This window comes from Branchiostoma lanceolatum, chromosome 3 (assembly GCF_035083965.1).
Source record: "Branchiostoma lanceolatum isolate klBraLanc5 chromosome 3, klBraLanc5.hap2, whole genome shotgun sequence".
Taxonomy (NCBI): domain Eukaryota; kingdom Metazoa; phylum Chordata; class Leptocardii; order Amphioxiformes; family Branchiostomatidae; genus Branchiostoma; species Branchiostoma lanceolatum.
In genome coordinates, this window is record NC_089724.1 from 10,992,213 (window position 1) to 11,008,921 (window position 16,709).

General features: G+C 42.1%; 3 protein-coding genes across 5 annotated transcripts; 1 reads left to right on the forward strand and 2 right to left on the reverse strand.

Moving 5' to 3' along the window:
• Positions 1–1,066: 1,066 nt before the first annotated feature.
• Positions 1,067–6,207, reverse strand: LOC136430206 (uncharacterized). Of its 2 annotated transcripts, none has more exons than XM_066420596.1 (11): positions 6,074–6,207; positions 5,427–5,489; positions 5,165–5,205; positions 4,752–4,827; positions 4,384–4,506; positions 3,775–3,906; positions 3,307–3,444; positions 2,996–3,134; positions 2,410–2,585; positions 1,833–1,960; positions 1,067–1,233 (listed from the first exon to the last, which is right to left on the reverse strand). In XM_066420596.1, exons 1-11 carry the CDS (start codon positions 6,141–6,143, stop codon positions 1,135–1,137), a joined length of 1,185 nt encoding a protein of 394 aa, XP_066276693.1. In that variant the 5' UTR covers positions 6,144–6,207; the 3' UTR covers positions 1,067–1,134. The 2 variants fall into 2 exon arrangements, with proteins under 2 accessions (XP_066276693.1, XP_066276692.1); XM_066420595.1 differs by having other exon boundaries at positions 3,769–3,906.
• An 856-nt stretch (positions 6,208–7,063) lies between these two features.
• LOC136430211 (zinc metalloproteinase nas-8-like) lies at positions 7,064–15,625 on the reverse strand. 2 transcript variants are annotated; one of them, XM_066420601.1, is made up of 10 exons: positions 15,515–15,625; positions 14,118–14,192; positions 13,533–13,573; positions 13,129–13,204; positions 9,958–10,077; positions 9,343–9,483; positions 8,705–8,828; positions 8,077–8,252; positions 7,573–7,700; positions 7,064–7,189 (listed from the first exon to the last, which is right to left on the reverse strand). In XM_066420601.1, the coding sequence occupies exons 1-10, from the start codon at positions 15,579–15,581 to the stop codon at positions 7,082–7,084; spliced, it is 1,056 nt and encodes a 351-aa protein (XP_066276698.1). In that variant the 5' UTR covers positions 15,582–15,625; the 3' UTR covers positions 7,064–7,081. The 2 variants fall into 2 exon arrangements, with proteins under 2 accessions (XP_066276698.1, XP_066276699.1); XM_066420602.1 differs by lacking the exon at positions 15,515–15,625 and adding an exon at positions 14,561–14,645.
• On the forward strand, positions 10,758–11,589 carry LOC136429102 (sphingosine 1-phosphate receptor 1-like). The gene has a single exon (XM_066418982.1). It carries the CDS (start codon positions 10,758–10,760, stop codon positions 11,547–11,549), a length of 792 nt encoding a protein of 263 aa, XP_066275079.1. The 3' UTR covers positions 11,550–11,589.
• Positions 15,626–16,709: the final 1,084 nt, after the last annotated feature.

Consider the following 16,709-nt stretch of genomic DNA (forward strand, 5'->3'; position numbering starts at 1 on the left):
GTCCACGCGCACTAAATTTGGGGTCTGCAGAGGATGTCATCAATAAGATTTATTTGCTGTGGCCTAATGTGAAAATCAGAATCTGTCGTTGACCTTTTTTTAATTTCAAAATAGTTTTTTTTCTTTTAACTGGTTAACACAAAAGTACCTATGTTAGGAATATTGATCTGCCAATGCAGCCAAGTGACTCCCTTGCTTGAAAAACAGCATCTGGTGATTCCCATAACTGTGAACGTGTATGTGCGATGTTGTCTTTATTTCTTGCACGCGTCTGTGGAAACTAAAAAAATTGTACCCAATATATCCTCGAGAATGATTAATTCAGTATCTGAAGGGTTATGTAACAAGTTGGTGGGCCATATAATCATAGTTTGTGGTCTCGCTCAGTTGACTGTGTAAACAGAGGTTACGAGCCACTACCCTCTAACGTCCCGCATCCCGACGCAAACATATATCGGTCATGACAGGCCTAGTGCTGTTTAGATCGCGTTCAGATCTGTTGGTTGATTTTATTGCTATTGTTGCCCTTTGTCATGTGAGGAGTGTGAGGGAATAGTTGGTAAAGCATAATCCCGACAGATTGTCTATTGACGTGTGGTTGTACAGCCGAACAGACCGTTCAGACCCGTTCAGATCAGGGCGCGCTGGGGGAAATATTGTGAATATATATACGCCTCAAGAGCACTGTATTTTTATCTAGAGGCGACAGCCTTTTAGAGAATGGCCAATAAACATTGAACACTCGAGTATCATCTCCCCTTTCATGGTATGAACTAAAACTTTTTTTTAGAACTGCAATAAACTTGCATTTAGATAGCTTAACAGACACACTTGGGTATGGTGTGACGTTATACTGACTGAAGTAGGTTAACATTTTGAGCAACTAAAACCAATAAAGTATATAAAATATTCAGTGGGTATGCATTGGAGACTGAGGAGATAGAAATGTTTCAACTCTTCAGCTTTAGTATAAGAGGAAGCTTCTAGGTGCAATGACGACGGTGATGATGAATGTGTGTGTTGTTGATATACAAATCTACTTGCAAAAAGCACAGAACACTAAATGTCATGACAGTGATCCCTGTTTCATTTATTTGACAGCGTATAACTGCTGTAAAACACCTGTTGATTCATTTATTTGCCAGCATAGCAGTTGTACAACGAGTTGAGCTTCTGTAGATCCAGAGAACTGAAGTCTGGGGCAGCTCCCAACACGATGCCATTTGTGTCATGCTGCGGAAAAGAGGCGGGTGTGAAAAAAAGTCTGTAAAGAACTTGACACGAAACGTCATTATCTGTAGATTATCTTAACCACATCTTGATAGCACGGAGTCAGGCGACAAAACCGAGTATTTACATACTGACATGATGCAGTGAAGGCAAATGGTGACTTAGATAATATTAATCTTTCACATTCTGCTAGTTAAGCTGACAACGTTACGAAAAGAGCAGACACACTACTTACTCTATATCTATGTGCAATAAAGGCTTTCATTCATTCATTAAAACCACAATCTTGAAATACACAAATAAGATTCAAACTACAGTTATATACAGACCAGTATTTCAGGTAAGTCCCCACCCCTCTTCAAGATATTTCAGTAGTTGTTATGAATTACATGGAGTCGTTCCGCTTTGCAAATCAAATACTTATAATTATTAGACGTACGCCTTGGTAAGTGTAAAGAATTCAATATTATTTTCCAAGCAGAGGTTTCGGTCGAGAGGGCTACGCTTCTCTCCTTCCGTAAAAAATCGCGGTCACTCCTAGCCCCTCCTAGACGGTATGGTATGTGTCATGACTCATGCGTAGTAATGAAAGTGAAGCATACCCTGGGCACAATGACCTGCCTCCCGTTCATACTGAAGGCGTGACTCTCGTAGTGCATGAGGGAGCCATAGTCGTACGACAGGCCCAAGGTGCGCGTCTCCGAGTGTTTGTCGAAGGCGTGCCACCGGTCTGCAATCAACCAATCAGAAAAGTTTGTATTTTGAACATTGAGGCCAATCTATTGGCGCACCATTGATCTGCAAACTAGCATACGCATACGCAAGCAGTAAGCAAGCATAAATCTGCAGTGTAAATGAAGACGTCTGTATCGTTTTGCAAGATCATTTATCAACGTAAACACAGTCTAATGACGGTGGGTAAGTTGTTTGTGAGTGGACCCACTGGATAGATAAATAGATAAATTTAGATTCAGATTCTGTCTTCGTGTAGCTTAATCAAGTGATGGAGAATGAGTGGCATCAATGTAAACAAAATGTTAACCAGCATCCAGTCTGCCTATAATTGCTCTGCGATACAGACCTACTCTGATCTACGAGCCACATTTTCTGCAATACAAATCTACAGAAGACACAGTGAGCCCAGATAATACTCTGCTCTAATAAAGAATAATTACTTACCTTGGGGCACGTTTTCCAGGTAGATCCAGACCCAGTCATCCCTGTCAGGGCGCGATTGCTCGTGCCAGAAGCCCACGGCGTGCATCAGCTCGTGCATGATGGTCGCCTTCCCGAGACATCCGTCACCGAGAGACACCTCCTGCGCCCCGCCCTGAACACCCACATACGCATGGCAACTACGGGAAATAGATTGGATATGATATAATATGATGATGGATGATGGATGGTGACGTCATGCATGTTAGATGACATCGCGTCGACGCCCCGTCCAATGGCAGTCGCAGGCGAGCACGTCAACGCATCGTCTATCAACAGAACATCCAACAGCTTCTGAGAGGCTACAACGACCAATTTGATACCAAAGACATAACTCACCTTGTCGGCAACAAGGGGAACTGAAAGAAACTTAGAGTCGCCTGCACTGCAGCCAACCGATGATGATGATGTGATATGATATGGTTTAGATAGGTCTTTAAGATTACAATAGCTCGATTGTCTGATCAAATTGTATCGATATAATACTGTTACTAATATTGCCTTGTCACAACACGTTTGTCGTCAGTATATCGAGAAGGGATTGACATACCCTGTACTCTTCCTGATGTGGATGTAGTTCTGTTCATTAGTTCGGGGTACAAAGCGGATGCAGGTTCGCCTGTGGAACTCTTCCATGGCTGCTTGAATCCGACCAACCTCCGACCCGGCAGAAGCAGTAAGAACTGAACCTACCGATCAAATAGGCCGTTGTTACATTTGGCTTTAAACTCACGATGCATTTACTTATAGTTGGATTCAACTGTTTTTTTCTTTAGGAAATGTTACAAATTTCAATTGTTATTCTGTATACTAATTGTACATTGACACTACATCTCAATCCATATCTGGACTGATCGTTACCTCCATTGTTGTTGTTGTTCCCTCCACCTCCACACAGGTTGCAGCTCAGCATGCAGTTCTGGTTCATGTAGTCGGCGCTGTTTGTACACTCGCCAACACTGGCCCAGTACCCGCAATGCTCATGGTTGTCTGTACAACCTGTGAGTAAAATAGAATATATCAAGTCCGATGAGTCCTGTGTTTGACGCTCTTTTGTTTTCAAAAGCTGTCATGTTAGTCCATGCTTAACTGAACTATATGACACTGACCTGAGTGTAACTATCAAGACAGTAAAACAAATTCTGGACTTTCACAATTAATCCTATAGCTATGGGTACACTATCATATTTAGACTTCTATTTGCACTTTTAAATTCATACTTGTACGTAGCTTTCTTGGTATCCATTGTTCCACACCATTCAGTCTAAATAATCGTATCTAATCTAATCCATATGATATGGGTGATAAGAAAGTCCAATTCACCTCCACCCCCACCGCCAGTGGAGCACAGTCCACAGCTCAGCTGGCAGTTGGCATTCATGTAGTCTGCGCTGTTGGTGCACTCCCCAACACCAGCCCAGTAGGAGCACCACTCGTTATCGTCTGTACAGCTTCGTGTAGCTATGATTCAACATAAATACTTATTGATTGCATAAATGAACAATATCTAGGCATCTGTGTAGTGTCAATCGTCACTAGTATATTCATTTCTGTATTGGGTTTAGCAACAAGCAGATCATAGCAATTGGAAGATGTGCAGTAGCATTAGAATTTCTAAAATAAGTCTATAGTAGTGCGAGTGGCCGTGTGAGCAAATTAGAAAATGTTATTGTCTAGATGCCGTGGCCATGTACTACCTAATCTCAGACCAAATATATTATGTATAGGGGTCATTCTCAGTTTTTACGCTTTTCTATCTTGATTTTTAATGGTTCACCTCCTCCGTTACAAACCGTCGAATAATGCCATACTAGAAACGAGTAATAAATGTTTAAAAAAACAGTCGTAAAACTCTGAGAGTGATCATTTCATCTGCTTGGAGACTATTGATACCTATATATGAGGTACGTGGAATAAGACAAATGAGTTGTCGCCTACCAGAGCGGCCACACATGCCGCAGCTCTGCGGACAGTTGCCTCCCATGTAATTCGCGTTGTTGGTGCATTCTCCCACGGAGGCCCAGTACCCGCAGTTACCATCAGTGTCAAAACAGGACTGGCCTGGAGGGAAAAACCTTTCATGAACATCATTATGTTAACCACAGATCATCAACTCCCTGTCCCAATATTACAATAAAGACCTTTAAGTCAGAGACTCGTGAAGTGTAATCTCCAAGCAGATCGCTTCTCTGGCTGACATTACGATTTTGCCCCGTGTAGATCTGCTCGGAGATTACATGAAGTGTGTTATAATACGATATAATATAACATCTCAACAGGGCATGACGTGATCATGAAGGACTTACTGTATTCACTACCGATGACGTAAGGAATCACTCCATTTGGCCATTTCGTCGCCTCTTGGATGGCATTACGGGAGTTCTGCAATAGTATAATATTTAAAGATTGCCATGATCAAAAGAAATTCAATGTATGGACATGAAAAACATTATACAGTATATCATATACATATGCATTGCGTCTTCTTTATTCAGTGACAAAATGTGTAGATCGCTCATGGCAATGTGATCTGAACATCGATGTAAAAATAAACTAGCTAAGCTAATAGATTAATGTCTACGAAAAGCAAGGATGCTCACTAGGACATTTCTATTCCTCCTGTGTAAGTCTCAATATTACAAATGACGTGGACTAATTCTCAAGCATAAGAAAGCGCACTACCTCTAGACCTGTGCAATGTATTACATTTGTTACTCACAGGATCCAGACCATCAATGTCGCCTTGGTACAGGAACAGGTCTGTGTATTGATCAAGATTATCAGAACCGAATTAAGTAACTAAAACTATAGATTGGAAAAGTAATAGAGTTCTGTTGCTGTTGAGTAGATGACAATCAAGCAATGTGTTTTTAAATCGCATTGGCTTCACAAACTTTTTGGACGTCTTCAGAAGAAAATACACTTGAAAGAAACATATGACAGATGTACCTAACTAAACATAGGTCACTTGCAACGCTTACCCTTGTTTGCGTTTAAGATGGCATCCGTGACAGTCGGTTCCGGTGGGCTCCGGAGGCTGTCGGCTGTGTGAAAATAAAAGAATTTAAGGATATACATCGTACGTACACGGCATTACAAGGTTTTTACTTAGTACAGAAAATATATGGATATCGCCATATCCTCAACGTACAAACGAAAAATATATCATGTATGCTGCAGCATTTGTAACTTGGGAAAATTAACTTTTGCAGAGCCGATATCTAGCACATAATTACTAAAAACTCTACCGTAAGCTACAAACATGGATTAAGATTTTCTAAACGTAGGGCTTCTGAATAAAGCATTGAAAACTTGCCGGTTACCACAACAAATTTGTTCCAACATTTACAGTATATGGTCCGAAGTTTCTCAATGTTGCAATGACAATTAATTTGAGGTAAAGACTCATAATTTCTTAAAGAAGCTTGAAGTATTAGATGTACCAAGGCTTTGAGTAGTGGTGATATCTCCTCACTTCAAACTTTTCTGATATACAAATTCCATGATAATGTGAGTACAAAAATCAACTACACAATACTTTAAATCAATCTTATCGTTAAAATGATTGCACCATTTTCAAAGTAACCTTTTCTAGTCCTCTACCCCTATACCAAGCAAATATTCCAACCTGGCACGCTGGCCGCCAGTCCGGCCCCTAACACCAGAAGTACCACAGAGACGGTGAAGGCGTACATCATGCGACGGTCAGCAAGCAGGTTTGGGTCTCAATCAGCACAAAGTACTTTCTGTATTTATACACATGTTCTAGTTTGTCCTTTAGGACGTCTACCGAAAAGTCAACCAAAGAGAGTATAAATAGTTGGTACACGGTGATCGCTATCTTATGCTTAGCGTCACAACACAATCATTTCTACTTCAGCTGTGACGCTAATCAAATAGCGATTATGAAACACTTCTAAAGTCACTTCTCTAGGCTATTCACAGGAAATATGAACAAATCAATAGACAAGTGACAGCACGTCTTCTTAATATGAAAATCAGAACCTCTCGTTGATCTTTTTTTTTTTTTCAATTAAGATTTTTACAAAAAATTGAAGAAAAAAAAGAGGCAAACACAAAAAAGACTAGGGTTAGGAATATTGATCTACTAATAAGGCCACGTGACTCCCTTGTATGAATAACAGCATCTGGTGATTCCCATAACCGTGAACGTGTATGTGCGATGTTGTCTATTTCTTGTCTGCATGTGTGGAAACTAGACATGTTATACCCAAAATAGCCTTGTTAACGATTCATTTACCAATGTATCATTGGAAGGGTCATGTAAAAAAAGTTGCATGGTGGAGAGCAATGTAATTATCTTTTGTGGACTCGTTCATCTGACTGTGTAAACACACATGTAGGTTCCGAGCGAGCCACTCATACCCCCCTGATGACTTTCGCGACAGGAACGGAACATTTTCCGCATCCCGACACAAACATAATCGGTCATGACAGGCCTATAATACATGGCTAGGGCTGTTCAGATCGCGTTCAGATCTGTCGGTTGATTTTATTGGTTAATACTATTGTTGCCCTTTGTCGTATGAAGGGTGTGAGAGAAATGAGAGAATAGTTTAATCTCTGAGGTAGAACATAATGACGACAGAATAGGTGATTCAAGCAGCATCCATCTTTATTGACGTGTTGTTGAGCAGCCGTAAAGCGTGTTGACCTTCTCCACGTCAAGGTCGTTCAGACCCGCGTCGGTCCACCAGCCCAGCACCGCGCCGTTCAGGGCACGCTGGGGGGAAATGTTTGGAATATACAACTTGAAGTGCTGTTCACCGAATGACCATTAAAGTAAACATTGAAAACTCGAGCATCGCCTCCCTTTCATACGCATGAACTAGAACTTTTTTAGAACAGTAAACTTGCATGCACGTGATTTAGGTGTGGCGCATACATACTTTCTGCCGAAGGATGACGTAATCATTATGAAAGAGCCATTCCAACTACGTGATGCATGAAACCCAGTGATACAGAAATGTTATAGAAAAGTTATTCCCAAACGCGCGCAACATTAGATTCAACCGTTCATTATCCATATAATGATAGACAAAATTTCTTTTTCCCATTTCTTTCAATAAAATGAGTTCTGCCATTTGCATACAGCATACAACTGACCTTGGCAGTGATTGTCTCCCTGCCGTTCATACTGAAGGCGTGACTGTCGTAGTGCATGACGGAACTGTAGTCATAGGGCAGGCCCAGCGTGCGGGACTCACTGTGCTTGTCAAAGGCGTGCCACTGATCTGGAATCGATAATCAATATATGAAGGCTTTCGAGGCAATCTATTGGTGAACTCCAAGAATATTTTGCAACAGATGACGATGTGTGTGTGTGTGTGTGTGTGTGTGTGTGTGTGTGTGTGTGTGTGTGTGTGTGTGTGTGTGTGTGTGTGTGTGTGTGTGTGTGTGTGTGAAAAACTTGGTGATGCCATTGGTCATCACCAATTGAGTACTTGGTTGATGAGCACCCGGTGTGTCTCTTTGGTGCTCATGTTAGGCACACACTTGTCAAATGAGCTAGCTGATGGTTTGTAATGTATGATTAAGCAGTAGTGCAGTGAATAAAAACAGTTAAACATGTAACTGTAATTTGACAACTACACATGACTCTCTTCTCACCCTGTTGTGCGTTGTGAAGGTGGATGGTGACCCACTGGTCCCTGTCCGGGCGAGAGTGCTCGTGCCAGAAGCCCACCGCGTGCATCAGCTCGTGGACGATCGTCCCGCTCCTCAGACAGTCGGTGCGCAGGGACAGGTCCTGCAGCCCGCCCATGCGGCCAACCTGGGAATGGCAGCTGAGCATTGGATGGGGAAACGCAAGGTCAGGGGCGAGTGAGCTTTGATAATCGAGAAAAAAAGATTCCCATCAATTTAGACAAATTTATATTTGTAATGGTTTAGCCAAACCAATGATTATACACCGTATCGATCTCCTTTTACAATTTACCGTTTCGAAGAAACGAGCAATTGAATCCATGTAGTTCATTATCCTTGTAGTAAGTTGAACATGTATATATACATGTAGATGCATCTCTTAACTATTCTTTTGTTGTGACCTGTGCTTAACTTAGTGGCCATGGGTATATGTGAACAATAAAGGTCCTTATTTCTTAATTCATTATCACTACACTCAACAGCTGTTGCCGCCATGACATCTTGTAGCGTGATCTTCATGTGTTGCTTTCACTGCAAACAGAGAGTAAGGCACAACAAATCACGGATTATATTGGAATGGTAGAACTCGTACCCGTCCAGTTTCCTGATGAGAACGTAGTCCTGGTCGTTTGATGTCCTCGGAACGAAGTGAACACAGGTCCGGGTGTTGAACTCCTTAATGCCGTCCATGATCAGTCCGGCTTCTGAACCACGCGCTGAGGGGCAGCAGTAAAGCACAGGAAAGATAAAACTACCATTTACAGCCAGAAAAAGTTGAATACATACATACAAACAAACAAATGAATAAAAATTAGTCATCGCAAATTAGTAACATACGACATTCCTCTATGACTGTATAATTGTACTTCAGATCTGATTTATCACCATGGCCTGCAAGCGTTAAGTTTTAGGAGCCTAAACGTGCAATAAAGGTATTCCATGAATAATTATCATTCATTCCTTCATTATTCATGGTAAGGAAGAGAATGAACGTTCTATTTTCACATGCGACTTTAAAAGCTGTATATCTATGAAGAAATATTTCTGCGAAACACATTCTGTGACATGTCTTTCCCCCATGAACCTTAAAGTAAGTACACAGTGTCATAACAGAGAAAAGTACATTCTGTACTTCGACTTGCCTCTGGTTCAACCTCCCAAAATCCCAACTAATCTTAATTGAAAACAGAAATTGCAGATATCTTCACCAAGAGACGCTTTGACGCTCACCAATGGGGACATGGCAGACCCCACAGCTCCAGGGACAGGAGTCAGACATGAACTCCTGGTACTGCGGGTTGGTGCACTCCCCCTCCCCCGCCCAGTACGCGCAGTTCACGTCCGTGTCGTTACAGGTCGCGTACGCAGGATCTGTGTGGGAAGAGCAGTACATTACCGTGCACCAGTCTATCGGTTACTAATTCTAGTTTCTTTCCTAGCACGAGACATATACTTTATTCTTGGGACGGAAACCTTTACAAATTAAAGGCATTGACACTCATACTACATCTTACGCTTTGCGTTACCATTATATATCTCTGAGTTTTTATCGACACGCATTGACAAGAGATCTTGATATGACAAGCTCAATTGGACAAGCAGCAGTACGCTTAATGAAGTGTCACTTGTTACGTTTTTCTATTAGTTTCAAACTTTTTATTTCGCCTTGAGTATTGATAAATAAATTGTTCAGTAGAATCTGTCGGTTGAAAGAGTGACCAAGAAATAAAAAGTCAAGTTAAAATGTTTCCGCAACAATTGTATCAGCTACAATGTGAGGCAAATAACATGGATTGTTAACAACTGTAAACTAATAACAATAAAAAATGAACTTTGATGCAGTACCTGCCTGACACACCCCACAGCTCAGACGACATTTGGTATTCATATAGATGGGCGTGGTCACACATTCCCCGATACCAGCCCAGTAGGCGCAGTTCTCATGTTCGTCAGCACAGTCTACATCTGCAGAGGTTTAAAAAGGTTATAAAGGTTATTTATCATATTTGGTTAGTGATGCCATTTTGATGGACCTGTGTTCTTTTGTATATTACATACGGCGATCGAAAAGAACCTTAAAATGATAGTGAACTGGAATAGAGATTATTCGTAGGTCCCACGCGTAATACGGGTTTAAACTTAATATGGTAAAAATGCATTCAATAATCGTGACCCATTGCCATCGAGATGAAAACAAATGTAATCTATTTCCGTCAAATTTCACTAACGTCTATAAGATCTTATCGAAAGCTTCATTGTCGTAAACGTTTACTTTACTTTGTTGTGGTACTTTGCTATGAATTTGCCCTCGTTCTGAATAAGCTATCCACAAAGTTTTTGTTCTGCAATGTTCTGCAATGAATAGCCAATTTACCGAGTTCGTTCTCGAATCATAACAATCGCCAAGAAGGTGATGCAGTAACAATAACCCAATCAGAACGATACCGGCTTTCTTGAACATGTGAGTTGTAGAATGTGATACGTCATTGGTTTGACAATGTCCGGCATCTGAGAAGACTATAAGTTACTGTCGTAGGCGTGCAGAGCATAACTAGAAACTACATACACCACATGGTAGTCCACTTCACATACAAGGCCCGTGCGGATCTGTCTCTCATCTGACGTAGCCAGAAACCCGAGAAATGATGGAAAACTCCACCGAGACCATCGCAGAGGAGGAGTCCTCCATCAGCCTGTTACAGTGCATGATCCTCCTCTGCTACAACCTCACTGGTGCTGGCGTGCTGGCGAAATCCCTTGCTATGTGCGAGGATGTCGGATCCCAGGCAGTCGGCAGCCCGGCACTCAGCATTGTCACGATCCTTTTCGGACTGGCTATCATCGTCCCGAATATGCTGATCGTGTTCGGTATCGTCAAAGGACATGTCCTGCACAAGCCTATGTACTACTTGATCGGAAACATGGCTGTCGTGGACACTCTGGCCGGGGCGGTCTGCATCTCCCTCCCGCTCCTGCTCCGCTCTGACGGCGCCCAGTCCCCCATCCAGGCCCTGTACACCACACTGTTCTTCACGCTGTACCTGTCCCTGCTCGGCATCACCGTTCTGTCCATCGACCGCTACGTGTCCATCCATTACGGACTCTTCTACAGTACCACCATCACGGGCCGGCACGCAGCCGCCGCGGTCATCATAACCTGGCTGGGCAGCGCGCTTCTCTGTTACTCCGTCATGCTGGGTTGGAACTGTCAGAACCTCGGAATCAGAGCAGAACGATGTGTCGGACAGTTAGATGGTAACTACATCATACTATTAACAGCTGTCATATTCATTGTCATGTTGATTGTCATCCAGACCAATGTTAGTATCTACTTAGTCATCAAACGTAGGCTACAGGCACTTGTAGACGGACAGTTAGGTGCTAACGCGGACGCTCAACACATATCATCGGCCAAGAAAAAGGCCACCGTCCTGTGAATAGTAGTGGTTATTTTCTTTGTAAGCTGGCTGCCTTTCCTTATCCAAATTATAAGTTTTTTAGACATATTCTATTTAACTACACTGGAAGAACGCTTAACAGCTGGTAGCCTTGAAGGCTGGGGTGTGGCGATTGTGTTTTGCTATACCTTTGCTCTGGCTAACCCGATAATTTACGCCTTTCGTCTACCGGCGCTGAGGAATGAAGTCAGGCGGCAGTTAGGGAATTGTTGGAATAGCGTGAAACGGTGCTTTGTTCGCCCACAAGTACCTCCGAGTGTGGACGTCACAGCCCCGCCCCAGATAGCTGTAGTGAGTAACTCTAACTCTGCCCCTGCCCCGCCACAGATAGCTGTAGTGAGTAACTCTAACTCTGCCCCTGCCCCGCCACAGATAGCTGTAGTGAGTAACTCTAACCCTGCCCCTGGTGCCTCTATAGTAAGTAACTCTAACTCTGCCCCTGGTGTCTCTATAGTAAGTATCTCTAACTCTGCCCCTGGTGTCTCTATAGTAAGTAACTCTAACTCTGCCCCTGGTGTCTCTATAGTAAGTAACTCTAACTCTGCCCCTGGTGTCTCTATAGTAAGTAACTCTAACTCTGCCCCTGGTGTCTCTATAGTAAGTAACTCTAACTCTGCCCCTGGTGTCTCTATAGTAAGTAACTCTAACTCTGCCCCTGGTGTCTCTATAGTAAGTAACTCTAAATCTGCCCCTGATGTATTTTCGGTCCCAACCACGAATACTGCTGCAAGTAGCCATGTAGATCCCGGAGTTCAAATAATTCCTGTCCATTTGAAAGCAAGTCGGTATCTATCTAGTATCGCGGAAACAGAAACATTTAGTGCAACTCGCCACCCTGTTTATAGTACATTTATACCAGTGCAATATAGAAACACATCACAGACTGCTGTTGTGGATCTACCAATGGTTGCTGAGTAAGCTATCAATTTGACTGTTCCATATGCAAACACTAATATCATAGCTGTCGGTTAAGTGTATACATGTATTTTGATGTTTCAAAAGTAACCCTGTAGAGGTTGGCTGTGTAAGCGGTCGGAGGCAGGCGTCACGTGGATTACGATACGTGGGGCGTAATCTGACGCAATAACTATGAGTTTGGCTTGACTGCTGTACTTTTCTTGAATGTGAGGTTGATTGTAGCGGAACAGGATCTATGTCATGTCTGGTCATGTAATCACATCCATTATTGAGTTGATCATGTATTCATCCTCAGTATGAATAAACGATTATGATGTACATACGTCACGTCCCGGACTATTTCATTGTGTCATCGCCTACTAACATACCAAATATCATAAAGGTCCACCCACTACTTCTCGAGTTATGGCTTTTTATGCTCACCACAGTCAAACACACAAACAAACAGACACATGTACCCGAAACATAACCTTCTCGGTGAAGGTAACTAGGAATATTATGCCTTCCGACAGACCTTATCCTCGTTTTCTTTTAATCCCAAATAAACTTACCATTGTATCGGAATCAGATAAACGGAGCTATAGAGTTCATGTATTTAATTATAATCATTGAAGCTATAGAAAGTACAAAACACACTTACTGTACTCGCTACTGATGACGTAAGGGATGACTCCTCCTGGCCAGATGTCAGAGTTCAAAATCGCATTACGAGAGTTCTGAAGATGAAGTACAGTACAACGGCTCATTCTTTCGTCACCAAACCCAGCGTGAAAAGCACACCATTTTCGACTGTCACTCATAACGGGATACTCACATACTATCTACCCATATCTGTAATATTTTCGGGCCTCACACACCTAGCACTATCTTTATTGATTTTTCTGAGCGTAGACCGTTTGACAGTTTATCTTTACCGAATTCCGAACATAGGTTTCTTTGTCTCCGTCATTTTTGTTTTCATAAAGTGCTTGTAATCACCCAACAACCTTTAGTTATCTTCAGCCTAACCTAGAGACTGTTAGCTACAGCTGTTGAAATACTCACGGGGTCCACGCCAGCGATGTCGCCCTGGAACAGGTGTAGTCCTGTGCAACAGAGCGGCCAAAGATGTCTTGATAATATTTTTCTAGCGGTTTCTCCTTTTTATTGTCATGATATGGCACAGCTTTAATCCATGCTCATATCTGATTAGAAAGGATGCATTAAAAATCTTAACACTTAATATTTGCGTATATGGTAACGTTACTCCGATACTAGGATCTCTACCGGTACTAAGAATCACCGATTCTGCCAGATCACAGTCTCTACTCTGACACATTCAGTGATGATACGTATATGAAATACGAACGATGCGAAGAATTGATTTCTTCATTTCATCTAATACCCGAGGCATGTCATCTCAAAAAAAGATTAAAGGAAAGAAAAGGAAAAAAAGGAAAAAAAAGTCGTATATATGTATACAGATGTATTATTGAACCCACTGACAAATCGGCTATAATGTTGTTGATGTAGAATGTTGCATATTAATGTTGCATAAAGCCTAAGGTAATACGAACTTCTTCAAGTACGACAGAAAGCAATACTACAGTACTCGTGCCGCAGATGTGTCCGTACTCTAGGCCCTCTTACCTTGGTTGTGACGTAAGATGACTTCCATGCCCATCTCCGGCCCAGCCCCGTGCGGCGGGCTTCTCTCAGCCGGAGCTGAGAACATATGGGGGTGGGCAGAAATAATATGATGCACATTTGCGGTGAAATCATATTTCAGACTTATTGATTTAGTGCTTTTACCTTCCTCGCACAGCACCGAGAAATGTTTTAACGACACAATAGAAAGACAGGCGGTCATGTGTCCATGTCTGCAAGTGGGGCCTAGCACATATCGTCATACCTTCTAAATCAACATTAACTTCTTTAAACATATTCTCTTATTATTTTCAAAATAATTCTAACGCTGAAAATGTTAAATTGTTACATTTCTACATGATAATATTACACGACAAGCCCAATTAGCATGAAATTTCATAATGAGAAGAAATAAACTGTTCTCCAACTCAAGAAATTTCACTCACCGGAATTTTTAACCGAATCACTCGGTCTTCATCAGCTACTTGACCCAAGTGATGTAGACGCGTGATTACGCACGTGTGACGTCAACATGGGGTCAAAGGTTGTCGTAAGTCGGTACCGCCCCCCGTCCCGGTTGAGAGACGGTTGGTGGGCCCTGATGTAGATGGCCTCCTTTATTCCTCTCACGAAGTAATCAGTTTCAGTATCCAAAATGTTAACAATAGAAAAACCGTGGCAGTTCTCCCTTCTGAGCCCCTTCGGAGTATTTTCAACTCACTTGATGGAGTGAAACCGACACGCACACTACGCCACATCCTTCTTTCCCCAAAAGACAAAACCCCGAGGGAAGACACGTGTGATCTACCACATTACGTATCAAGGGACCAACATCAGAGGCCCTTGTAGAGGATCATATCTGTATCTGTATCTGTATAGCCGGTATAACCACCCTTCGGCGTAACACACCAGCTTTATATATATAGGTAAAACCGAGCGCTCTCTAAAAACCAGGTTCCAAGAACACAAACGACCCATTCCCTGTATCTTCTGCGGTTTCACAACACATACATATCGAGTCTCCGGGCCACACCGTGTCGCTGGAAGGGGTTAACATTTTGGATACTGAAACTGATAACTTCGTGAGAGGAATTAAGGATGCCATCTACATCAGGGCCCATTAACCTTCTCTCATCCGGGACGGGGGGCGGTACGGACTTCCGACAACCTTTGACCCAGTGCTGACGTCACACGTGCGTGATCACGTGTCTATCGAACTTGGGTCAAATAGGCGATGAAGACCGAGTGATTCGGTTGAAAAATCCGGTGAGTTTTTTTTAGATGGAGAACAGTTTATTTCTCATTATGAATAAAACTGCGACCAACGGATGGATGTCAGACCCTATTTCTTTCATTGAAAACGTTAACAATGGCACAATATGAACAAAAGGTCTACTTACAGGGTAAGCTTGTTACAACACCATTGCAGATGCAGAAAACCACAGCGATAAGCAGAGGGAAGTGCATGGTGCAGTGCCCGGTACTGATACGAGTCTCGTCCAGCTGACTGAAACGATGCTGGCCTCTGTGGCGTGGCCTTCACACACAATCTCTGGTATAGTGTATCTACATATGGTGTATGTATGCACACCTTCTTGTCAAATATAGATTTAAGATTTATTTTTCATGTCGATACTAAATTATGAGAAAAATATCAAAGGAATAGTCTATAATATACAAATATATTGTTACATATTTGTGATGTTTTAGAGCAAGAAAATTACCAAACTAATAGATCGATTTTTGACACAAAACAAGACATGGTTTAACAGTTCACTGGTGCCACAGGTCTTCCGTCATCACTGCTGATAAGCTGGCTATTCTAGTACGTCTATAATCACGTAAGTTCCTGCACAGATAGCTACCACCCCTAGACACCTGTTACTTTCACAGGCGTAGGCAAGGACAGATATCACCCCTGAGGCACGTGTTTAGAACATATTTACCCTTTTTTTGTGAACTAACTTTGCTGTAGTGTTCACGAATGTCAATGTAAGGATGTGAGGCTTTGACCTTAAATTGACATCTGCACGCGTTTTGCAACCTCTCCTCATGTGATGAATTCTGATATAACATTGAGCAACTATTTTTTTCCGCCAGTCTGAATCTGACGATCTACAGGGCTACGTTTTGCTCTTACTTTGTATACATCTTTTCTGAAATATGGTTTCACCCTAAAACTAATGATTCATCTCCCTTCGTGCACAATCCTCCTTTCTAACCATAACGATATGTGACGTAATTGTAGCAAAAGCTGAAACATACAACATGCCAGTTGCAATAGCTCCTCTCCTATGACATGCATGTGTGTTGTTGACTACTTCTATAAAATCTAAGTGCAGATGAAAACAAAACTGATAGAGGTCTCCTCTGCACTCAGTCTGATGTATGGCGTCTTGTTACAGGCAACAATACAGGTGGGAGCATCCGAAGCATCATTTGGGTACTGTTGTATTACTTAGAATATCAGATTACAGGTCATTCACGCTCAAATCATTAATGAATTCAAAACAATTAGAGTAATGTTTTCTATGTTACCCTCTTTATTCAATTCATTACCTGCTGATTCCCATAGGTCTTATCAGAGTGAGGACT